This window comes from Ovis aries, chromosome 20 (genome assembly GCF_016772045.2).
Source record: "Ovis aries strain OAR_USU_Benz2616 breed Rambouillet chromosome 20, ARS-UI_Ramb_v3.0, whole genome shotgun sequence".
Taxonomy (NCBI): Eukaryota; Metazoa; Chordata; class Mammalia; order Artiodactyla; family Bovidae; genus Ovis; species Ovis aries.
The window spans coordinates 17025342-17049642 of record NC_056073.1 but is presented as its reverse complement, the minus strand read 5'-3'; the positions used below and the strand labels follow the sequence as shown (position 1 = coordinate 17049642).

Sequence of the window (24301 nt, the reverse complement as noted above, 5' to 3'; positions counted from 1 at the left end):
AGAGTGAAGACAGGGGGAGTCAGGAGCAAAGACTAGGACATGACTAGGACTGGGGATACTCAAGAAGGGGGAGAAGACTGGAGAAGGAAGGTCAGTAAAACAAATGAGGCCATTCCAGTAAAATAGTTTAATTTTAAAATAGTTACCGATGTGAAAATTTCCCAGTGCTGGGAGTAACAGTCTAGAGCCAAGGTTGGGAGTGGGGCCAGGCTTCACCTAGAGCCCAGTTTAAGGCCCCTGAATCCCACCCTCTACTCCCTTCCAGAGGGAGGAGGAACATCTGAGGAGCCCTGAGTCAGTCCTCTCCCACACCCCTGAGGGCCTGCTGTGCTAGGTCCCTTGAAGGCCACAGCTCGTGCGAGGACTGAAGGAGCGGGAAACAGGTCAACAACTAGAATTTAGAGGTTAATAATCCCAATGACCCCCTACACTCTGGGGGGGTGGAAAAAAACTGATGTCTATGAAAGGAGGATGGAGGATAAACACTGATGTAATAATCGCCTCAGCTCCCCAGAACAGACCGATTTGGGCTGACTGGAAGAAAGGTCATAAGCCCCAGCTGCACGTCACCATTGGAGAATAAATATTCCAGGAGGGAAAAACCACGAGGCCAGCTGGTGCCAGTTACAGTCAGTGCAGCTGGAAGGCCTGGTGTGGCCTGGCCCTGTTCGCGCAGGGAGCAGAGGCCAAGGGCTTGGGCTGGGTGGAGACCCTGAGCTGCAAGGGCAGGGGTGCCCTGCGATCCCAGTGCGGTGGCGGCGGGAAGGTGAGCCGGGCGCTAGTGCAGCAGAGTGCCCTGCTCCTGGGCCTGAGTCAGGCTGTCCTTGCGGTGCAGGTGGTGCACCCCCATCCTCTTGGGGCTGCGCTGGGGGCGGCTGGGGCTGGGCAGTGCCCACACCCTGCCCTCGGCGCGAGGCGTGCTGGGCCCCTCCTCAGTGCCAGCATCGCTGGGCAGCAGGCTCTGGCGCTCCTCCTCCGGGCTGATGGGCAGATTCAGCTCTTCCTCATCCTCCTCCCTGGGAAAGCCAGGGTCAGCTTCGGGCAGCAGCAGAAGCCCGCTTTCACCAGGCGGGGACGACGGTGCCTGCACCTCATCTCCACCAGCAGGCCCAAGGGCGAAGTGGTGCTGCAGCTCGGGGAGCGCATCCCGGCCGAAGGCTGTGCGCTGGGCCGCAGCAGCCGGGGGCGGAGCGCGGTCCACAAACGCCCGCTGCCAGCTGGCCAGCAGGTCCTCCTCGGAGCTGGCAGAGCTGGCCGGGGCACTGAGCGCCGGTGGGGCAGGGCGGGGCTGGTGCTGGGGGGAGGCCTGGGCCGAGGCAGGGCTGCTAGGCACCGGGCTGGGGCGGGCCCGCTCACTGCCCTCCTCCACCAAGCTCAGGGAGATGGCCTGGCGGGTGGCATATGTGCAGTTGGGCAGGGGGCTGTTGCGGGGGATCCGCACCTTATCCTCAGAGAACTCGATCACCCTGCGGCCAGGATACAGTGGGTGTGGCGGAGATGGGGTTGGGTAGGGGCTCAGCTTCTCAAAGGCCGGCAGGGGCAGCTCCTCCTCTGGGGAGCCCCCAGCAGTGCCCAGGGAGTGGCACTCCCCATTGGGTTGGGGGCTGGGGCTGCTTGGGGCTGGGGGGCTAGCTGAGTCACCTGGGTCACCCCCACTCATATCCACATGCACGAAGACATCCTCAGCCAAGGGGTGCCCGGCGCTGCCTGACTGGGCTGAATTGAGCAGGAGAGACTCCGGCTTCTCCAGCACGCGTGCAATGACCGAGGTGGGCACCACAGCCCCAGGGGCCAGGCTGGGGGCAGGCCCGGGGCTGGAGGCCTCCTGACCACTGTGCAGGTGTTTCCGAACCATGTCCTGTAGCTCACAGGGCAGCTGGGGTACAGGAACGAGAGAAGGAAAGAGACATGAAGGATCCCAGCCTAAGACAGCTTGCTGCTGCTAAGTCGCTTCAGTCGTGTCCAACTCTGTGCGACCTCATGGACTGCAGCCTACCAGGTTCCTCCATCCATAGGATTCTCCAGGCGAGAACACTGGAGTGGGTTGCCATTTCCTTCTCCAAAGCATGAAAGTAAAAAGTGAAAGTGAAGTCGCTCAGTCCTGTCCTACTCTTAGCGACCTCATGGACTGCAACCTACCAGGCTCCTCCGTCCATGGGATTTTCCAGGCAAGAGTACTGGAGTGGGGTGCCATCACCTTCTCCAGGGCAAAAATAAAGGCTGCCGTGTGCAAGGCTCCCTCCTCACAGTGTGCGGGGCACTTTGCTATCAGCTGTTCTCACAGCACACCGAGGTATGTGCTCATTTTGCAGTGAAATGACTTGAAGCTTTTGATTAATACAGCCAGGATCTGACCCCAGAGCTGGTGCTAAGGCCTACTCCTTCTGTCGACCCTGTCAGCCCTAAGCCGCAGCTCTGGAGTCTAGGGCTTCCCCTTGGAGCAAGGGGCTCTCTCAATTATCTTATGGCCCATACTTCTGGCATCCCCCTCCTTCCTGCATCAGATCTGGAAACTGAGACCCTCTCCCCATCTCTGTTCCAGAAATACCCATAGGGCCAGTCCTCACCCTGCCCCTAGTGATGGCCCTTGAGAGCATGTAGGACACCAACCAGAGGCTGAGCTGCCTGGCTTGAGGGGAAACAGGAAGGCGAGGGGAAGGCAAAGCAGAAAGCAGGGGAGCCAGAGGTGCAAGGACAGGACAGAGAGGCATAGACACTGGAGCTGGAGGGGTCCTAGAAAGGGTGGGTGGGCACTGGCTGGGAGGGTATGCTACTCACATCAGCGAACTTGTGGTTACGGAAGTGGGACTTGTTGCACTTGAGCAGCTGCACGGCCAGGTTGCAGTCCAGCCGGTACCGCTCCTGCAGACACAGACGCGGCTCAGAGCCCAGCCCCGCGCGGGGAGTGGGGCGGGGCCAGAGTGGCGCAGGCGGGGGCCCCAAGAGGCCGTACGTTGAGCTCCTCCAGCCTGTTGATGGTGTTCCTGGCATCCAGCAGCTTGTTGGTCAGCTCCACGATCTCCCAGTCCAGCGTCTTCCTGTCCCTCTCGGCCTTCCTGATCTGAGGCACGAGGCTCACAGTGAACCCAGCCCGGGCCCCAGCCAGCCCTTCCTCCCTCCTCCCAGCCCAGAGACACAGGAAGCCACAGGTGCTAGGGCAGCCAAGGCACATGGAGCAGAGACAGATGGCGGACAGACAGAAGGAGACCGGACACTTCTCCTGCAGTGCAGGCGGGCTGTGGGGCAGGGGCTTTCTGAGCATGACCGACAGTGGCCCGGGCCCAGAGCAGTCTAAGAGCTGCCCAACCTTGGAGGGCGCTCAAGGAGCTCTACATACCAGGGGAGGGAGCTTCTACCCTGAGAGGCAAGAACTGCAAACCCAGGGGCTCAGGCCTATGCTGCATGGAGCTGTTTCCAGGATCAGGCCATTGGGTGGGGGAAGGAGGCTGGGCACAGAGCGGGGCTGGGTGGCAGCTGGGGGCACCTGGGAGATTATCTAGTCAAGCAGGGAGGGAGCTACAGTCTTCTGATCTTCAGCTCAGGGACTGGATCCACAGGCCCCCTTCCTCCAAGTGGCGGGGCTAGCTGCCACTGCAGCTGAGAGGCTGTGAGTGTTCAGTGGTGACATCAATCAGTACCTCTGCCCAAGCCAAGAACAGGCTCCCCACCTGTCCCCCAGGAGTGAGGCACTGACTGCTGACCAGGCCTCCCATGAGGAAGAGGAAAGGAGTGGGCAGAGGGCAAGGGCCAGGCCCCAGCCATCCCAGATCTCAGCTGAGCAGGAGGCAAGGGCAAGGGAGAAAACACACAAACTCAGACGCAACTGCAAAAATCCAGCTGTGGCTAAGAGAGGCCTGAGAGAAGAGTACAGCAGCGGCGGTGGCAGCGTGAGGGGAAGACGAGAGAAGAGAAACAGTGTGAACGTTAAGACGATCCTGACTCGCACAGCACATGGCAGGCCCCTCCCCACTACAGCCACCCCCTCCCGAGCCCAGGGCAGGACGGGGGCCCCCTCCAAGTCCCAGCCCCGTGCTGTGCTGTGAGTGCAGCACCCGACAAGCTGCCCTCCTGGACAGATTACCAGCGTGTGCAGCTTGTCCTCCAGCTCCTGATTGGTCCTCTGGGAAGCCGTGTAGCTGTTCTGCAGTCTGTAGAGAACACAAGGCAGACCCCTGGGTCAAGATGCTGTTCTTTAGACCCTGCTCAGTCCCTTCTTGGTGTGGGATCTTGGGCAGGGGCCCCTCCCAGAACTTCAGTTTTCACATCAGAATCGGACCACCTCTGAGGCCACGCCTGGCTAACAACCCCCTGTGAACGGGGAGATGCATGCATGCGTGTCCCAGCCCCCGGTCCCACACCTGCGGAACTTGTCCTTAAACTTGTCCAGCTCCTCCCGGCTCTGGCCCAACTCCAACTCCAGGCAGTCCTGCCCGATCTCCAGCTCGCGCTCCAGAGCCTCCGTGCGCCTGGTGGCCGAGGCCAGGCGCCGACGAAGCTCTTCATTTTCCTGCTGCAAAAGCCTAGGAGGATGAGGGGTCAAGGGCAGAGGGGCATCAGAGGTGGAAGGGCCACCTGGAATCCCAGGCTGGATTCAGGAAGGAAGTAGGGGTGGCAGAAGGACAGGCAGCTATGGGCAGGGGACTCCCTGAGGCTCAGCCTGAGTCCAGGGAAGCGTATCCCATAGGCCTGTTGCCCCTGAGAACAAGGCTGGGCCTGGAGGGTGGGGGAGGCAGAGGGGATGGAGGGGGACAGTCGGCCCCCCTCACTGGAGAAGACAGAATTGCAGGGGCCACAGTTGCCATCTGTCTCTGGTTACAACCCAAGCCAGGCGGCCCCCAGCTCCAGTTTCTCCACTGCACAGTCAAGCTGCTCCATTATTCAGCTCGTGGAAACCCAGCCCAGGAGGGCCCTGCTCTGCAGAGGCCTCACGGAGCTGACAGAAAGGGCTGCGAGACAGCTGGCAAGGGAGGCGGCAGCTGGGGACTTGCCCGAGCAGCCCCTCAGAGCCACTCGCCTCCCCAACGCTCTCATCAGACAGATGCTTTTCCAGGAGGAATATCCAAACGTCAAGCTGCCTTCCAGAGTCCCTAAAATCCCCAACCTTTACCTCTACCTAATCCAAGGAAAAGCCCAACGGTACCAACAGCCTGGGGCTGAGGGGACCGAGCTGAGGCGGGGAAGCTCTTGGGCACCAGGTACTCACTTCATCCTCTCCGCATCAGTCAGCGGCTCCTGTGCACGAAAGAACAGAAGCGTGAGGCTTGGCTCTGGACCACTTGCCTCCCGCTCACTCCCACCTCCTCCAAACAGCCTCAGAGAGGCTCATGTCTGCAGCATACGTGTCTGGCACAAGTGGGCTGCAGGGCCCCACAGAGATGGAGGCCGTCTAGTAACTTCTGGACCAGCCGAGACTACCCTCGCCCATGCCGCCAGACTCCAACCCTGCCCTTCCCCACACCAGCTCCAAGCCCTCTGAGTCCTAGAGGCCATGCCACCTCTCCCTGGGCTAGACAGCCTCTCAGCTGTTCACTGGGCTCCTAGTGGGCCCTGCAGGCAAGGCTGAAGACTTTCTAGGGAAGTGACAAAGCCAGGTGGGATGGAGTAGGGTCTGGAGCTCTGATGAAGCCCTGCGGGCCCCCTGGGCCACACTGGGCCCTCCCAGAGGCTTGGGAGGCACGAGTGCAGGACAGCCTCTGGGGTAACCCAGACGGAGAGGAGTGAAGCGTCTCAGCCTGCTTTCTCCCTCCTGCAGCATCCTCCTCAAGCCCCCACACAGGTCACGAGCCCAAGGGCCAGAACTCAGCCAACCACAAGGCAGAGCCAGCCCGTGCTATGGCAGGAGGGAAATGTTGAGTGGCATTCGACTGGCCTCACAGCTTCAGGACACTCATCACAGGCAGGACAATAAGGTGCGTGGCCCAGACTATGGCCCTCGGAGCCACTGACACCTGGACTGGTTACATTAATCTTGATGAACCCTAGAGACCATGTCTACAAAACCGGTGGAGGGGGGTGGTGCCCAGAGGGCAGCACCTTGCACAGTATCTGGCCTTTTAATGTTTCCTGAATTGAAAATGGGCAAGTCGTGGATGGCACTTCTGCCCTGGGTGCTTGGCACATGCTGGCCATCTCTCAAGTTCTCTAAATGTGCTCCATGAATTTCAACAGGGTAGAGACACAGTATCAGGGAGAATAAACTCTCCTCCTCCTGCAGGAGCTTAATGAGAGAGGAACAGCAATCTGGAGAATGTTCGGCGGTTGCCTGAAGAAGGCCTCCTAGGAATCTAATGCGGTTCCTAGCAGGGAGCACATATTTGATCAATGTCAGCCAGACAAAGCAAAGCTGGACGAAGGGCAGCCTTTCGGGGACAGTGGAGAATAGCTAGGCTGAGGGTAAGCAGCTGGAGCTCCCTAAAGGTGCCCAGAGGGGCCACAGGTTGCACAGCTCTGCTCCACCAGCGGAGGGCCAGAGTCCAGGCTCCAGACTACAGTCCAGTCCAGGCTACAGACTCTGGGGCTCCTGGATGTGTGGACGTGTCACAGCCGTCCCCCATTAGTCTGCATGGCCCCCCACAAGCATGGCGGCAGCTGAGAGCCCAAGCAGGTACCAGCAACACCACACCCGCACCCCAACTGGGGGAACCAGATGCCCCCTCAGGACAGCCAGGCCCCGCCTCAGGGGTCTGCAGCTGCCAGCTGGAGCAGGGGGACCACTCTTGCTGACCTCCTGCTCGGGCCGGGAGCCAGGGCTTTCCAGCCGCAGCTCACGATGCTCAGGTGGTGCCTTACGGTAGGGCTTCTTAGCAGGGGCAGCACTGGTCATTCTGGGAGGAGAGAGCTCTTCAACCTGCTGAGGGAAATAAGGAGGGAGGAGGCTTAGAGACGTGGCAAGAAGCCTCTGAATTGAGGGAAAAGGGGGACAGGTAGGAGCCACCAGACAGGCAGATAGGCCTGGGCCACTCCCAGGGTTATCTGAAGTGCTCAGTTCTGGTGTGCCACTGCCTGTGGGTCAGTGGTGAACAGGAGAGGGGTCCAGGGCCAGTGGGAACACATGAGGGGAAAGGCAGGGCCCAGGGCCTGGGCACAGGGCGCATGGGTTGGGCTGGAGGAGTGACCCACCCCTGGCCCCTGCGGGCGTGGGAGGGCCACCGCAGAGGGAAGAGCAACTCTCCAAACACCAGTTTCCTCAACTCCAAACTGGGTTGAGTTTCAACAACCAATTTCATTGGGTTGTTGTAATGACTATGGAAAGCACTAACAACAGAAGCTGGCACTCAGATGCTCAACTAATGTTAGCTAAGAAAGTAAGGGCTTGAGATGTACGCCCAGCCTGGACCCCTCGGGGCGGGGCGTCACCAGGTTTGGGGGCCCTGAAGGTCAAGCCTCTCTGGCCTCCACCACTCTCTTCACCAGCCCCCACCAAGAGGGGCCACCTGCTGCCCCCTCACCCGCCAGCCTTCCCAGGAAGGGGCCCAGTGGGGGGCGCAGGCCTCACCAACATACCGTCCGTCCGTCGGCAGCACTCTCTGTTCTGCTGTCCAGGAGTCAGCCTGTGGCTCTCTACATCCCACGGCCCGGCCACTTCCTCTGGCCAACAGCTCCTGAAACCGGAGACAGGAAGAAAACAGAACCCAGGTGTCAAGGCCTGTCTGTCAGTGCCCACAGGAGAGCTACGCAGAAGAGCCATGGAGGCGGGACCGGAGCGGAAGCACTGGGCTCCCCATGAACGGCGTCCCGGGCCCAGGGAGACACAGGTGTGTCTGTGTGACCATGCTCTTGGCTTACCCCACGCCTGATTCCAGAAGAGGCCTGGTCCTGTCTTGTCCCTATCCTGCCCCATATCTGTCCTGTTCATCTCCAGGGCCTCTCAGAGTCTAGAAACAACAACTCAGAGATTTGGGGGATGTGGGTTGCAGAAGAAAACACCAGGAAAAAGACTAGGAGAGGCCCAAGAAGATGCTGGGGGGAAAAAAAGAAAAAGCTCCTCGTGATTCCAGAGGAGCCCAAACACCAGTTCTATGGGCAACAGCGGTGAACAGGCCGCGAGGTGGAAGGGAAGGTCCCAGTGAGAGAACTGGAGAAGGCAGCACGTTAGAGCAATGATGCTTCTCAACCACAGTGATTTGGGTCTTCCCCAGCCCCCTCCTTTCCCCGCCCCTGGTATCTGGCAAATATCTGAAGGCATTTTTGCTTGTCACACCAGAGGTGGGTGGTACTGGCATCTAATGTGTAGAGGCCAGGCATGCTGCTCAACATCCTATAAAGCACGGTGCAGCCTCCCACGACAAGGAATTACTGGCACACAGTGTTGATATTCCTGGGGCTGGGAAAGCCTGTGCAGGAAGCCCCAGTCTGGAGAGCTGAAACACCTGGCTTCTAGGCTCGGTGCTGCTTCTGACACACGATGTGGCCCTGGGTAAGTCCCTGCCTCACTGGATAAGCTTGTCTCTCATCTGCAGAGAGGTGGCTGGAATGAGTGGCCTGTGAGGCCCCCTCCAAGTTCTTGGGGTTCCGACCTCTCCCCCACCTGTAATGAGCTGGGCTGCAGCATGGGGGCAGCAGCTACCACAGGGACCGGTGGAGGCACCAACCTCAGGTGGCCTTCCGGGCATCAACAATTCTGCCTCCGCCATCCATCTAACCAGAGCTGGGGGCTGAGGGAAGCCTTGCGGGCTGAAGCGTGTGTTCCTGCAGTCGGGACATGCCCTGGCCACGACTCCTGTCACATTCCAACAGGGCCTGAGGCGGGAGGCACAGTGAGGGGGTGGGGAGGGCGGGAAGAGGAGTGGCCTCCCCCCTGTCTGGGCAGCCTGGCCTCTGGCGTGGGGTTCTGGGGTGTGGCAGCAGGCACGAGCCGCCAACCTCCAGCCCTTTGATGGCGAGGCAGAACGTGTCCCCACAGGGCACACGCAGCGGGCTGTGTCAGGCTGACTCCCTGTTCAGGAATCTGGGCAGGCCTGAAGGGACAGCACATTCCTGAGGTGTGTGGGAGCAAACAAATCACCCCCACAGTTCCCTGGGGCTACCCCTTCAGTGGGGCCCTGGGTGGAAGCTCCTCTGGCCTGGGGAACAGGCCCAGAAAGTGCCAAGCAGCCCAGGCACCTGGGTTCTGATACTCAGAGGGTCTAAGTTGGGGTCGGGGGCGGGGTGTGTGTGTATATGTTAGAAAAGGATGTCAGACGGCAGAAGTGAGAGACACTGGTAGCCAGGCGCACCCATGAAGTCCAGAGCTGGCCTCTGCCTTCCCCCCTCCTCCCTATTCCTGCCAGCGCCCACACTGCCCTCCAAGCTCTGGGACACTGGTGTGGGTGGTGGGCGGAGGACACCGCTGTGCCCGGGTATCTAATCATCCTACCCGTGAGGAGAGGCAGCGGCCTCACTCCACATCCTGCGGCCCCAGCTCGAGCTGTCACATGTCCTACGAGCTCATCTTGCCCTGTCTCAACCTCATGGCCCCACAGCACATATTCCTGGGGCTTTCATGCCCAGATAATCTGGCCCGCTGAGGGGGACAGGTAGCGTGGATATGGCTAGTAGTGAGACGGGTCAAAGTGCAGACTAGGACTCTCAGATGAACAACAGTGGTTTTGGAGGTTCTTTCCCCCAGCCAGAGGTGCCCTTTTCATACATATCGGAGTCACACGGAGGGACATGGCTCCCGACTGGGGAAGCAGAAGGCCACACCCTGCTAGGGAGGACAATCCACCAGGGAGCTGCAGCGATCCCAACACATGTCCAGGAGGGAGACTCCGTGCCACTCCCTGCCCCATATCCCTAAATTCCAGTGCACGCTGGGGCCCTGGTTCCAACTCCTGAGGTCTGCTAAGGGCCCCAGATCCAGCCTGGAGGGGACCACAGTTCCAGCACTGAACAGGCACACACAGGCCTGGCAGGCTGCTGGCACTGCAGGGAAGGTCAGCCCCAGGGGTGAGCGCGACACCAGGCCTACTGGAGAACACAGGGAGCAGCAGCCGGGCAGCAGGGTCACGGGAGGAGCGGAGAGGCAGGTTACAAAGCAGCAGAGCAGCCCCTCCAGGAAGACCCAGCTCCTGGAGGCAGCCTCCCTGGCACACAGCTTTCACCCAGAGATCTCCAAGCTGCTTTGGAGTGTTTCAACCCGAGGTCGACTCCTAATCCCACAGCAAGAAAAAGAGCCCCCCAGGGAAGGCTGGACAAATCCAAATGGGCCACAGGCCACGAGGAGCGGGCAGACAGCCCTTGAGGTCTCAGCCTCTGGATGCTGCGCTGGCTCCAGGGCACCTCCACGAGAAGGGTCTTCTAGAAAGTCTGGAAACTGACAAGGAAGAATTCCACTCCCACCTCTCACCACAAACTACCTGAGCTTCAAGGAACTGGAAGCAGAAGACTCAGGATGTGGGCTACCACATCTCAGGCTGGGTTTGTGTGACAATAGCTGTGCTCCGGGAGAAAAGTGAAAGTGGCTCGGTGGTGTCCAACTCTTTGCGACCCCCACGGACTATACAGTCCATGGCATTCTCTAGGTCAGAATACGGGAGTGGGTAGCCTATCCCTTCTCCAGGGATCTTCCCAACCCAGCAATCAAACTGGGGTCTCCTGCATTGCAGGTAGATTCCCTACCAGCTGAGCTATGAGGGAAGCCTTTCTGGGAGAAAGGCTGAGACCTGAGTCAATCCCCCCAGCTGACCTGGTCTGGGGCTCTTGGGGCTGCACCTGCAGGCACTGCTGAGGGAGACACCCCACCCCACCCCCCACATCATGGAGGCGAGGTGAGAAAGGAAAGCAGCTCTCTCACAGCCCCCACCCCACCTAACCTGCCTCCTCCTCCCTCTCCTGCAGAGTATTCATTCTTCACTCACTCAGGAGCAGTTCAGAGGACTCAACCATATCTGCGGGGTGGAGGGAGGGGGTGATAGCCTCGTAATTGCCATGTTGCAATCTGCCAGTCGGCGCAGGCCCCTGTTGCCGCCTGCCCTGTATTAAACACCTTCTCCCTGATTGCAGCCCACGGGCACGATTAGCTGCCTCCAGAGAACAAAGTCTGCTTTCATTAGAGATGGGGCTCAGCACGCACAGCGAACCTGCGCTCTGAACCCGCTGAACAGCTGAGCAGAGCGTGTATCAGAGGCAGACATAAGGAGCAATATATCCCAGGAGCCGGCTGAGCAGTGTCCTTTAGTCAAAGGACAAAAAAATCTGCCTGTCTCCTCTCTCGAACCAGGGGACGGCTCTCTGACTCGCTCCCCTTTGCGGACAGGGAGCGTGTGTGGATGTGACCAGGGCCCCCCACACACACACCCGCCCCCGAGGTCAGTCCTGACACTGCTGGAGACAGAGCAGGATGAGGAGGAGCCCTCTTCAGAATCTGATTCTCTCCAAACCACTATCCTTTCTCCTCCTCCCTGCAAACACCCGCAGAGGCAACAGTGAAAGGTTCAATTCCAAGAGCCAAGGACACTCTCTTACTTCCCTCTGCCGTCCCTTCTGTGCGTCTGCCCAAGGCCCAGGGCAAAGTCAAAGGTGCAAGAGAGGAAGGGAGCTCCCAGCATCCAGCTTTCTCTCTGCTCAGAGGTTACCCCCTCGACACTGGCCGAGCAGAGGGAGACGACTGAATCCAAACAGGTGTGGCTCAAACTCTGCCCTCCCCCGCACCCCCCAGGTCTCTTCTAGCCCCCAAGTTCTGTACCACACCCCTGCTCCCTACCCAGTTCAGCTGCCTACCCAAAGAAAGTGCCTGCCTCCGCGACTTCCATCACCCCACAGTCTCTTTAAGAAATGATGACCCCAGCAGTCTACCTGGGCTCAGCATTTCTGTACTTACTGATGTCTCTGTCCCCAGCTGTCACTGAAATCAAGCAAGTGAAGGACCCTGAGGGGCCAATGAACCCAATCTTCTGAATCAGGGAAGGCACACTCATCACAAAAATCATTAACTAATGCTCTTCTTTCATAATTCACCCAAAGAAAGTCAAATGGAAGATAGCAGGCATTGCTGCTTTTAAAATGAAAGGAAAACTGGCCCCTTTTCAGAATACCCCAGCTGTGCTGTATGCTGCCTTACCCCAGCAGGATATAAATTAATAATAAAACCAAATATGGGCCCTTCCTAAAGCCCCCGGTGAACCACTAAACAGGAGCGTGTGGTCACAGGGATGAGTGTCTCCCCTGTGGGAATGGTCTTCAGCTGTGAAGTGGTCCCTGAACCCTGCAGGCCTGGAGGAAGCTGCGCCTCGGGGGGTGGGGTGGGGTGGGGGGCAAGACACACTCCTATAGTGCAAGCCCAACTGCTTCTCAGGCCTCTGAAATCCGGGCTCTGGCTCCAACTAAGGACCAAGAAACACAAACCTCCACCCTGCAAGCGCCAGCCCCTAGCCAGGTGGGCCAGCAGGGGGCCTGGAGACTGCCCTGTCCACCCCTAATCAGGAAGGCTACTATCCCCCTTGGCTGTCAGTGAACAGCCACACGGAGCCAATCCCACTGAGGCAGCCTGGGTTCAGTCCTCCCAGCACTGGGGCCCCGGTTTCCGGCGCAGCTGTTCCCGAGATACCTGAGCAAAGCCCTGAGCGATCCTGGGCGCGTGGCAGGCAAGCAGCCAGCAGAACACGGGTGGGGCCCGGGCAGGCTCTCCTCTGGGCCGATGACAAGGCTGGAAGATGCCAGTCTGTGTCCAGACCAGCCCCACTGCCCCTCCCCCAGGCAGGCCTGCCACCCCTCTGGGAAAGCACAACCTCACCCTTTTGGGACATGCTGCCTGCGGCCCTAACCTGGCCCCCCGCCCACTCTAAGTGGAACAAACTACAGGTATTTAAAAAACCAGAATGGGTGGGAATATTCCGCCCAAGAGTCATCCTGAGGTCTCAGAACTAGTGCTGGTGGCCTGTGAGAGCTCACCTGGCTCCCACCAGAGCAAATACCTCAAGTCTATCCACCCGGCCTTGCTCAAGACAACACTTGACAGGAGGAAAGGGGCTGAAGACTGCTGATGAGCCAAGCAAACCAACCCCAACCCAAAGGGGGTGCTCAAAAGTCCCCAGATCAGAAGCAGCACTTGACCTTCATCCCCATCCTGCCCCTCAGGAAGAAGCAACCCTCCACTCCTCGCCCCTTCTGCTCTCCTGGTCAGAGCCAAGCCACAGGCCCCTCCAGCCTGGGGCTGCTCAGCTGCTCAGTTGTGTCTGACTCTTTGCGACCCCATGGACCGCAGCACGCCAGGCTTCCCTGTCAATCACCACCTCCCAGAGTTTGCTCAAACTCATGTCCACTAAGTTGGTGACGCCATCCAACCATCTCATCCTCTGTCGTCCCCTTCTCCTCCTGCCCTCAACCTTTCCCTCCAGCTTGCTAACTCTCTATTCAGGGTCCACACCATCCTCGGAGCCCCTACACCCTCCCTTGTTTATACACTCCCACTCTGTGGACGCCAGCAGCTTCCTGCCCTCTGCCTCCTGGCTCAAGGGAAACAGAGGCAGCTTAGAGGGCCTCCAGGTCTCAGGTCCCCCTATCTAGCGCACCACACTCCGCCCCCCTCCCCGGGCACTGCCCCCAGAATCAGCAGACAGGGTCTGTCTAGTTACCTGTGCAGACCACCAGGGCACCCTGCGTAGTCAGCCTTCCTGCAACCTCTGGACCCCCCTTCTCCTTTCCCAGCCTGGAGGGAGGAGGGAGCCTGTTGGGAGCTTCTCCATGGCAAGCTGAGGCCAACGCCTCCCTCAGGCCGACTGTGGAGTCCAGAGCCAGGTCCTGCCCCCTCTGGCTAAGGCGCCCTTCCCAGCTCTTTTCGGTTAAAGTCCACCTGAAGCTCCAGACGTGGAAGGCGGGGGGCGGGGATCAAGTCCTCCCACTCCACCTCCCAGTGCAACGGTCACCAATGGGAGCTACATCTCAGATGAGTATCCGGTTCTGGGCTCCAACTTTCAGACAGAGCTTCACTCCTCTGTCCAGGCCATTTCTCACAGCCAGGCCAAGGTTTTCCTCAACCTCCCAGTCCCCAAGAAGAACCTGCAATTTCAAATCTTATCCTGGGATGGGAATAATGGGGACATCATCTTCTTTTTCCTTCCGGCTATGTCCATGAGAGATCTTAGTTCCCTGACCAGGGATTGAACCTGGGCCCTTGGCAGTGACAGCACTGAGTCCTAACCACTGGACTGCCACAGGGATTTCCATCATCATCCCCTCTTGATAAAGGGAGGAAACTATCCAGTCTAGCAGAAAATTCCCTTCCTACTCTCCTTCCATCTGTCTCTGCGGCATGAAACCAACAGCACCATGACTGAGGGATGCTCTCAAACTCCATGGTGCTAAAAGCAGATTAAAGAGACATGCTGTTCTAAGGGAGAACTGAGCAGCTCATACTGACTGAGGGGAGGGATGGGGGCAGAGCCCAGCAGCTGGCTGGCAGGTGGACAGACACCTGTGCACAGCCCCACATACGGCAAGGAGACCCGGCCAACGGAGGGAACCCGGGGGTAAGGACAAGCGCGCAGAGGAGATGGCTCGGTGTAAGCAGAGGGAAGGAGGCCAGGGGCAGGAAGGGAGGCGAGAGGCTTGGCTGGAGGCACCTTCAGGGTGGGTTAGCTGGCCTGGGTCAGACTCACAGGGTTAGTGTCTTCTCCCCAACCAGCCAGCTCTCCTGGTTAGCACGGTTAGCAACAGACTTGTGGCAGACGCCCTCCAGGCACTCCATACAGACAGACAGCTTGGTCTGTGAGCAGCCCAACTCCGGAGCTGCAGAGAGAGAGCAGAAGGAAAGCCAGGCTGCAGGGCGCCCGAGGGCACACGCTGCCCTCTCCTGGCAGGGACGCTCCTCCGGACTTACCGCCAGACCCTGCGGGGCCTCTCCCCTCTGGCAGACAGGCCACATGGAGGTACAGCACCCGCCCTGCCAAGCAGTGAGCCCGGCTGGTGACCCCAGGGAGCAAGGCTCTCTGGCTGTCAACAGAAAGAGAGCATCGCCGTGGTGGAAGGGGGCACTGCTACCAGGGGGCAGCTCTCCTGTCTCACCTATTCCCAGAACACCGCTGCCAGGCTGGACCACAGCCCTGAAAGCTGCTTCTGAGAACAAAGCCACCCACAGCTGCAGCTGCCACCTCGCCCAAGCCTGTGCCAGCAGAGTCCACCCCACCCCCTCCCACGGGCTCCGAGGAAAGGCGCTGGGAGAGAACTGGCCCAGGGACCGGAGGCTGCAACAAGAGCTGCATGGAAGGCACAGCACAATGGGGCAGTGTGCGCCCAGCCCAGAGCCACGCCAGCCCAGGGAACGGGTGGTACACCGCCACCTTCAGCTTCAGAAAGGCCCAGGGGACGGTGTTTCCCAGGGAGCTGGCCCCAAAGGAGCCCACGGGGCAAGGGTAAGGGCGAGGCCACAGGCAGGCTCCCCAGACCCGGAGGGCCTCCCCCACTCCCTCAGAATGACAAAGCCCAGAAAGGCTAAGGTTCTCACACAGCTAGCCCAGAGAACACTCTTCCCTGAAGCCTCCAGAATCACCCAGGGAAAGTGACACACCCTGGCTTGGAGACCTCCAGGCAAATGTGCCACAGCAGTGGCGTCCCAGAGACCCCCTGCCCTGTCCAAGATGCGACCCCTGGGGAGGCAGGACAGGAAAGTTACAGCACAGACATCAGCAAATACTGCCTGTGATTCACGGAGAAGGGCTGGCAGGGAAAAAGCAGGAGAACGACCCCCATTCAGTCTGATGATATGACGACTTGGGGTAGGAAGGGGAAAAGAGAGACCACCCTGGCCGCACACATAGGCCTGGCTTCTCCCGAGCCCAGGCCGACGCTGAACACGAGCAAGAGAAGCTCCAACAGGCTTCCCAACTGGCCCCTCGCTGGGCTCCCCACCTTGCTCTGATAGCCCTGGAGGTCCAAAGGCCGAGGCCTGACCAGGAACGGTGAGCTAGCCATCTAGCAGAGAAGACGCCAACTCCTCCTGTGGGCTCTGACCGCTTCCCTGGACTGGCAAGGAAGCATGGCTATGGGCAGACTGTCTTCTGAATCCTTGACACAGACACATACTAATAAATAAACAAACACGCACCAGTTGGGTCTGGTGTGTTTTTCAAATGGGGAGCAACAAGTGACCTAGTTAATCCAAGGTTTCAGACAGCAGGGGTTGAGAAATCAGGGAAGTCTCCGCCCTTTCCAACCCGAGAGGAAAGAAGAGTGAAGGAGAGAGACAGGCGTGAGCCGGGGGTGCTGGTGCCCCCATCATGCCCGCACCACCCTGATTCCCACCCCAGGGCACTCCCACCAGAACACTTCATCCCAGCATAAAAGACAATCCCTCAGAGGTAAGCAGGGGGTCTGCTGTGGCAAGAACCGCTGAGAAAGCTGCTCCAGCCCTCCCAAGGAGCCAGCCAGCCCCCCAGGAACACACCAAGCTGGGCGGGAGGCTGCAGCCTGGGCTCCTCGAAGGCTCCAGCAGGGACTAATTCCCCCCTCCCCGCCCCATCCAGGGTTAATTGTTAGGAGGGCAGAACAAGCTGAAGAACAATATGTATTACCATTGAGTTGTGTTTATTTTACAGGCAATACATGATGGGGAATGTCTGGAAGTATTAATACATTAGAATGATTAGAAGGATACAGGATAAATGGTTAACAGTATTCCCTGTCTTTGGAAAAGGGCTTAGACAGGAGCAGTGGGGCAAGAAAGGGAAGGTCTTTTTACTTTATTTTTAATTTTGTGTATTTTCCTGTACGGTTGGTATTTTCAATGAGGTGATACACCATGTTTATGATGAAAACGCACTGTTTCTTGACAAATGGACAAAATCACTCCATCTGCACTGTGCTGTACCCTTCCAGAAGTGCTTCCCCTTCAACTGTATTTCCTTTGGTCCTTGTAGCTCAGTGAGGCCAGGGAACAGGTGGAGTTCTCCCATCCTGAAGTGACACAGAGGATAAAGGACTTGCCCAAGGCCACAGACACACGGGGACAGAGCCCTCCACTTCCAATTCCAGTTCAAAGCCTGGAAAGCTGTCTTCTGCCGGGAGCCAAGGAAAACGATGACAATTCTGCCCTGAGGTAAAGCCCTTCAAAGACATCTGAGACCGAATTCCCCATCTGGCTCACCTGGAAAGGGGCAAAGAGGCCACTGTTCAGCACCCAAGGTGATAAGTGCAGAGTTCTATCCCGCTGGTGAGCTTAATGGAAGCCCAGGGCTTTCGGGTCTAGGCTGACTCTTCACAAGGCAGCACCCCCATCAGGGAGTTCTCTGCCAGTTTACCATGAGAACATAAAAGCGCTTCACAGACAGGGGGCCGTGTCCTTGATAGATCCCAATGTCACCTAGTGGACAGCTGGCACTTACAAGAGAGACGGAACAAAGAAAGTCTCACTCTTCTACTCACGGACCCTCACCAGACTCAGTCCCTCTGAGGCCTAAAAGCACACAACACAATCCAGTCCAGCTGGCTCACCCGATCTCCTCTCAAATCTGCTTAACGTACAGCGCAGCTTATCACTCCTGCCAAGATACCATCATGAGGACGGGCCACATTGCAGTGTGCACCCCACACCAAGGGATGAGGGCAGAGCCCAGGGAAAACGCCTTCAGTCCACCTCCAACTACTGGTTTCATCCTGTGGTTCTCCTAGGCGTGAACAAGGCTGTACCAAGATGTCTTGGCTGTGAGCGTGGAGCACACCAAGGTAGGACCAGCGATACCACAGAAAAGCCAGCAGACGACTGCGGGCACTAAAAGGAGCTCGATGAATAATAAGGCGGGTGCCGGCAGCTAAAGCCTTTTTAAGATGCTAATTAAGCAAGAAAATACACCTGTGTGTACTTCAGTGCCTCCTTTAACTCCTTCCGGCTGGCTTAGGGATGTGTGGTTAGAATACAAGGCTGAAGAGGGAGACAGCTGAAGCCAAGCACCTAGATCATTTAACCGCATTAACTCAACCCCAGAAAATAATTAGTAATGCGATTGTTAATACTATCACCTTTTGTTTATGCAGGACTTTCCTTCCTGAGAGTTCAAAGAGTTTCAGCAGATAGATTTTATCTGCTTTAGTCTAAGAAAAGACTAGACTGGGAACAGGACTGCTCAGCACCTCCAATGTAGGGGCTAACTAAACGCTCAGCCTTCAATAAATGACCTTGCCCCTAAGAAGCTTCAAAGAAAGACCCCTAGGTGGGGAGAGACAGGTTAACAGCCCCCCTGCATCACATTGTGGTGAGTGCTCTCAGAGCAAACAGGAGAGGCATCTGGCTGGGGCAGGGAGTTAAACACCAGACAGAAAGATTGCCCTCCCAAGAACCAGACGAATCTTCCTGTGATTGCAAACTCCCATTGGAGTGCGGCCCGGTATTATACAATTAAGAGGTCTAGACTTCTGGAAACAAACTTCTCTGGCGCTTGTTCAGAACTGGTGCTGAAGAATTATTCCCATCAGCTATACTGAAAACAAAAAGTCAAAGAATGGACAGCAACCCTCAGCCTCCCACCCCATTTCTGGGGAGCACCTGAGTTCATCAGCCTGTTCTGTGACTCAAGATCATCAAAGCCCACCCCCCCCAATTAAAAAAAAAAAAAAACTGGGACAAGAAGTCTGGGTTTCTCAAAGACTAGACCACCAGCTTTACCCAACATTTTTTCAGTCCACAAAACACCAGGGAACATGGATCCTTAAACAGCCCATCCAATACATGCACATGTATGGCTGAGTCCCTTTGCTGTCCACATGAAACTATCATAACATTTTAACTGGCCACACTCCAATAGAAGTTTAATAAAAGAACAACAACAGCAAAACCCCACACCATTTAGTCATCTCCGGCCTTAACTACATAACAAATCCGCCACCTACTCACTCCCATGTGTATCCACCAAAGTCTTTGCTAATTTCACATGCTTGTCACAATCCATCAAAGGAAGCATTTCAACGTAAAAGATGGGAAGAAGCATCAACAAACTTCCTTTGCACCCTGACACTGTTCCCCAGTCTCACCTGCTTTTGTTGCTCAGTGAAAGAGACAGACAGGTAAACAAGTAGACAAGTGTCAGAACAGAGGTTCAAAGTGCTGTAGGGACCAAGAGGAAGAAAGGAAAACAGAGACGTCTTCTCATCCAGGGTGACAGAGAAGCTGGGTCTCAGGAGGTCAGCAGAGTTTCAGAGACAAAGGTGAGCATGATGCAGAGAGTAAAATGCACAAGTAAGAAAAAAAAGTAAACAAATGTTCAGAAAAGGTTCCGGAGCAGTAGGAAACTCAGGAGCAAGGAGACACAGGACAGATGAAACACAGTGGCAGTAACTCAGGCTAGAGAGTGGAGTTTGGGCCTCTGAGCACACAAGGCTGAAGGTTGTGGCCTCTATCCCAAACAAGAGAGAAACCATGGCCTCAAGGGAAAAGATAATATATTTTTTATAGGAAAGTAAATTTTTACAGCAGCATGGAAGATAGAGTAGGGAGAGACTGCCCATCACATTTCTTTCACTCTATATGCAGCACAGCATTATAAAGCACCTCTTACGTACCCTGCACTAACCCAAACGCTAGAATACAACAGTAAGACAGTGTCTGTTCTCAGGGCACTTGCAGTCTCATGAGAGCCAGACAAATAAACAGGCAATTACAATATAGCCCAAGTGTTAAAACAGAAGTAAGCACAGGACAGTAAAGGGCAGTGGGATCCCAAAGGAAGTGACATTTAAAATGAGACCACGAGAGCAATAAGGAAGGTAAAGGGAGTCTGGAATGCAGCACAACCAGCGTGTACAAAGACCCAGAAGCTAGAGAGCGAGGAGTTTAAAGAGCTGTTAAGGGATTTCCCTGGTGGTACAGTGGATAAGAATCTGCCTACCAATGCAGGGGACATGGGATCAATCCCTGATCTGAGAAGATTCCACATGCCACAGGGCAACTAAGCCCGCGTCCCACAACAACAGAAGCCACCTCAATGAGAAGCCCATGCACCAAAACGAAGCGTAGCCCCCACTGCCCGCAACTAGAGAAAGCCCTTGCAAAGCAACAAAGACCCCGTGCAACCAAAACTAATAATACAATTTAAAAATAATTGTTTTTTTTTTAAAGAGCTGTTAAGAGGCTGAATCCTACTGGAGAAATGAAGGCCCAGTTTACTCACAGGACTTGGCACTCAAAATATGATAGCGAAAAGGAGGTGAAGGAATTTGATTCAAAGATAACAAATGAATACAGGGTGTTATGAAAACAAGCTGATTTAGACAACAACAAAAAGAGAATGGTAACAGGGGAGAACTGGCTCAAAATCCATCAGCCTTCACCCTGAAGTTCAATCGTTTCCTAAAATGTGACCTGAATCTAGGAAGTCAGGGAATTTCTACCAAAACACAAACACGTACTCTATGGAGATAACACGTTTCAGCATGCTGACTGCAGCACAAGTCAAGATAAAGCACACCATCCTGAGGCCTGTGGCGCCTCTGTTGATGGAGGAGGGGAGCAGAGACTGATAGATGCTCTCAGAAGCACATGCGCTATGCAACAACAGACAGAAAATTTCATCACGGGGCAAGTCCTAGGTCCTGAGTCCCCGACACCATGAGCCCAGGCGTGTGCCTGCCCTGATGGCAGAGTGAAGAGTCATTTACTAAAGAAAAAGATGGGCCCTGAGGGCATGTATTAAATAGACAGGGCATGACTCAGATGGAGGGAAAGGGTGAGTCTTGAATACTGGGCAAAGGAAAGCCGGTCGTCAGTCAATCCTTACACATACTCTGCCTCCTGCCTGGCTTAAAGGAAAGAGACCTGGGCGTGGCACCAGGGCCTTCCTCTACAACACAAGCTTCAGCAGAAGCACATTTATTTTCCAACTTCCTCTCATGTTAATACCACAGTTTTTCCCCTTCTGTAGTTTGCTGTTTTTAAAGAAAGATGCATGTAGACCGTCTATGAGTTTAACACTATGGTTCCTTCAACGGTTCATGTCAGTAACCATAGTCAGAAATGAGCCTATATTTACATCTACATTAACTAACACAAACACCGACACATTCAATGCACACTAAGAATGGAGCTCTATGTCCTTCTGTCTGCTCACCCCACCCAGCTCAAAGTTCTCCAAAGAGCAGTCACCAAGTTGAATCATGATGACAGAGTTTAGATTGGGCGAACATGGCACAGGGCACTCCCACACCAGTCCCCGTGTGTGTGCTAAGGCACTTGAGTCGTGTCCGACCTTTTTCAACCCTATGGACTGTAGCCCGCCAGGCTCCTCTATCCATGGGATTCTCCAGACAAGAATACTAGAGTGGGTTGCCATGCCCTCCTCCAGGGTTCTTCCCAACCCAGGGATCGAACCCAGGTCTCTTCCATTGCAGGCAGATTCTTTACCACTGAGCCACCAGGGAAGTCCCACCAGTGCCTGCAAGGGTTATTAACTCTGAGAGGAAGGGGAGAGCTGAGATAAGAGCTCAACTTCTAAAACATTTTTTAAACAATCAAAAAAACGTTCACTACAATATGGGTTCACATCTAACCGTCATGACAAGCAAACAAGAGACACAAATTGCCAGTAGGCATATTTAAAAGTTAACTTCATACCAAATGCAAAAAAAAAAAAAAAAGCTCAACTGCTTAAGCCTGATTGCCTAGCTTCAAATCCCAGCTCTGCCACTTACTATCTGGGTGATACTGAGCAGATTACTTAACAATGCTGCACCTCTATTTACTCTTCTGTAAGATGGGGATACTAAGTATTAAACTACTAATCCACTTACAAAAGTGCCAAGTACAGAACGTGCTCAGTAAGCACTATTATTATCTTCATCACTTGATGGTAAATTGATAATTCTACAGCCTCACAGTTTCAAACAGGAAATCACTGGCATTTTAATATCACTTTAGATAGTTTAATGAGGATATTCTCACTATATGTAAAATCCATACTGTCCTCTTCTCACACCAGGAGAGCAGCTCAAACCAGTACAGGTCTGCCACAGAGAGACACCAAGTTCAATCATGAATCAGAAATTAGGGCTGAGATCTGGCTAGCATAACAACAACAAATATATGTACTGAATGTCAGGCACTGTTCTAAATGCACTAATGTATTACCTTATTTGACCTTCGCACCACTCTGTGAGATAGGTACTCCAACCATCTCCATTTGACTGATGAGAAAGCTGAGGCAGAGAGCTGTGCAGTATCTAAAGGTCACAGAGTCACAAACGGCAAGGTCTAGGTTTGGACAGGCAATCTAGCTCCAGAGTCAGTGCTCTTAATCTCTGTGCTGACTCACCACACTGTCCTTGCTGGTTACAATCTCCTAGAGACATCCACAAATTGTTCTCAGAAAGAGAAGTTTTTCAACCTTCTAGGAATGAAGTCACAGCTCAATAACACCAGTTCTTCAGATACCTGAGGGTACTGAAGCTAGTCTAGTGACAGTGACTTAGGCTGGTCTGCCTGGAGTAAGACTTTTGGGGGCACAGATGGGTTGACAGTAGGGAGCAGAAGATGGTTAGTAAGGAGTCCTAGATCAAATCAGACTTGCTGATCCAACCATGGAGCAGATGTTTCAGCAGATGCTGAAACAGGTTCCAGTAAGAAGCATGCTCCTAATTCTGGCTTAGGCATAACCAAAGGGCATCAAAGAAGTGGGAACCACACTCATTGCGCTCTCTGCCTCCAAACCCCTTCTCTTTCCTCCAAACCCAAATCCACTATTTCTAAAGTCATGGTTAGTTTTGCTAATAAAACTAATTTTTTTTTTTTTTTTTTTTTTTGCCACACCACATAGCCTGTGGGTCCTAAGTTCCCCGACCAGGGATTGAACCCATGACCCCTGCATTGGAAGCACAGAGTCTTAACCACTGCATCACCAGGGAAGTCCCCAAAACTTAAAAAAAAAGTTTTTTTTTCATGTGGTTTGATAGGAAGATATAAAGGAAGAGGAAAAAACTACCAGAAGAGAAAAAGGCAAGTTCTACAAGCGTTTCCTTGCATCACACTGCTCCAGGTTGTAAAGCAACTCTCAAATATCAGGGGTCTCAGGGACAGAATGATGTGAAAAACATGTGCAGAGCTTTGCACCAGTCAGCCTGACCTCTTACCATAAACTGATCTGGGTTTCTCCTCCCTCATCCCAACTTGCCTGCCTCACTCCTCTGACCCAACCTCGGCACCAAATCCACATCCCCAAATAACACGGGCCCAAATAAATGAGCCCTTCTTACTAAAAGAAAAGATCAAAAGAGGCAGACATGTGGCAAGAATGAATTCAGGAATCGGCGACAGCAGGTGCCTAAATGGTTAACGGACACCAACCAGAAGTTTGTTTCCTTACGGCTGCCCACCATCTGTCACCCACAAATCTCCACTTTGGGCAGGAGACCAAACTGAAGATGTGATGGGGAGATCAAAGAAAATACAGTGACCGTGAAGGAAACTGCTTGTGACAGGGATGTGTTAAAACATTTTCAGTCTGATCTCTAGGCTCTTGCCCACGTTCGCCTGCACAGGTGAAGGCATACAAGGCTCAGTACTACACCCAACTCTTAACAAATCAGCGTGAGATCTAAGCAGAAGACTAACTTAGGGACCACAGGCAAAAAGCAGCCTCTAGAGAAGAGCACCCTTCTCAGAAAAAATGATTTTCAGCATCACTCGGAGCCCATGCATCCTGCTTCCAGGGAGCATGCCAGCCTGTCAACGGAGGCCACCTTACCCGCTCTGGGGTTGAGCTGGGGCAAGTCGCTACCTCTTCTTCTTTCCAAGCAGGCACTGTGATTTCTTCCAATCCCTGGGGCCCCTGAGTCTTCAGCTGAAATTGGGGCAGATGCTGCTATAAGAACTGTGGAAAGGCTGATCTAAGTCTAGAAGAGGGTCATTTGTTTGGCTTTAGTTCCCTCTTTCCTTCAGGTCTCTCTTCCTCCGTTCCCTACTATTCTCCTCCATGGAAAAGACCCCTTTTCCTCTCTCACCAGCCTGCGCTAGGGCCTCTATTCCACGCTCCGGGCTTTTTACTCTTGGCTAAGAAGTTCCGCTCCAATTCGTGACTCTGCTTCTTTCTCCCTGCACACCTACTTCTGGCTCCCCGCCTGGAATCCCCTCCCCCCAAGGCTACCACTGGAATCTAGGCCCCCTCCCCTCCATCCCTATCTCATTTTTTTCTCTGCCTTCAACCTTCCACCACTCCACTTCCTCTTCTCAACCCCAGAGCTACTCCCTCCGCCCCAACTCCCTGTTGGCATCCTCACGATCCCCTACAAGTATAGACTCCCAGCCCGACTAATCCAATCCCACAACAAACTTTCTGCCGCTGCCCACTGCCTTCAGACCGCCATCTTGCCGCGGGGCAGGCCGGGTAGTGGCCACGGCCGCGGGAAT

General features: G+C 55.2%; 1 protein-coding gene and 1 long non-coding RNA gene across 13 annotated transcripts; one reads left to right on the top strand and one right to left on the bottom strand.

The window, feature by feature from the left end:
- Window positions 1–112: 112 nt before the first annotated feature.
- Window positions 113–24283, bottom strand: TJAP1 (tight junction associated protein 1). Of its 12 annotated transcripts, none has more exons than XM_060403205.1 (13): window positions 24225–24283; window positions 23640–23765; window positions 14798–17059; window positions 14577–14706; window positions 7504–7601; window positions 6725–6850; window positions 5204–5232; window positions 4359–4520; window positions 4082–4148; window positions 3825–3854; window positions 2954–3061; window positions 2779–2862; window positions 113–1876 (listed from the first exon to the last, which is right to left on the bottom strand). In XM_060403205.1, exons 6-13 carry the CDS (start codon window positions 6821–6823, stop codon window positions 779–781), a joined length of 1677 nt encoding a protein of 558 aa, XP_060259188.1. In that variant the 5' UTR covers window positions 6824–6850; window positions 7504–7601; window positions 14577–14706; window positions 14798–17059; window positions 23640–23765; window positions 24225–24283; the 3' UTR covers window positions 113–778. The 12 variants fall into 12 exon arrangements, with proteins under 12 accessions (XP_060259188.1, XP_060259185.1, XP_060259187.1 ...); XM_060403202.1 differs by having other exon boundaries at window positions 23640–23735; XM_060403204.1 differs by lacking the exon at window positions 14798–17059 and adding an exon at window positions 12527–12625 and having other exon boundaries at window positions 23640–23735.
- LOC121817410 (uncharacterized) lies at window positions 16128–18748 on the top strand. Its single transcript, XR_006057302.2, has 3 exons — window positions 16128–16274; window positions 16833–17011; window positions 17584–18748. It is a non-coding gene; the product is annotated as an uncharacterized LOC121817410 (long non-coding RNA).
- Window positions 24284–24301: the final 18 nt, after the last annotated feature.

Coding starts and splice junctions, on each gene's coding strand:
- TJAP1 (XM_060403205.1), bottom strand. CDS start 6,823: ATGACCAGTGCTGCCCCTGCTAAGAAGCCCTACCGTAAGGCACCACCT. Junction 3,062..3,824: donor GCCACAGCTGGATTTTTGCA/GTTGCGTCTGAG, acceptor CTCGTGCCTCAG/ATCAGGAAGGCCGAGAGGGA. Junction 1,877..2,778: donor GTAACCACAAGTTCGCTGAT/GTGAGTAGCATA, acceptor CCTGTACCCCAG/CTGCCCTGTGAGCTACAGGA.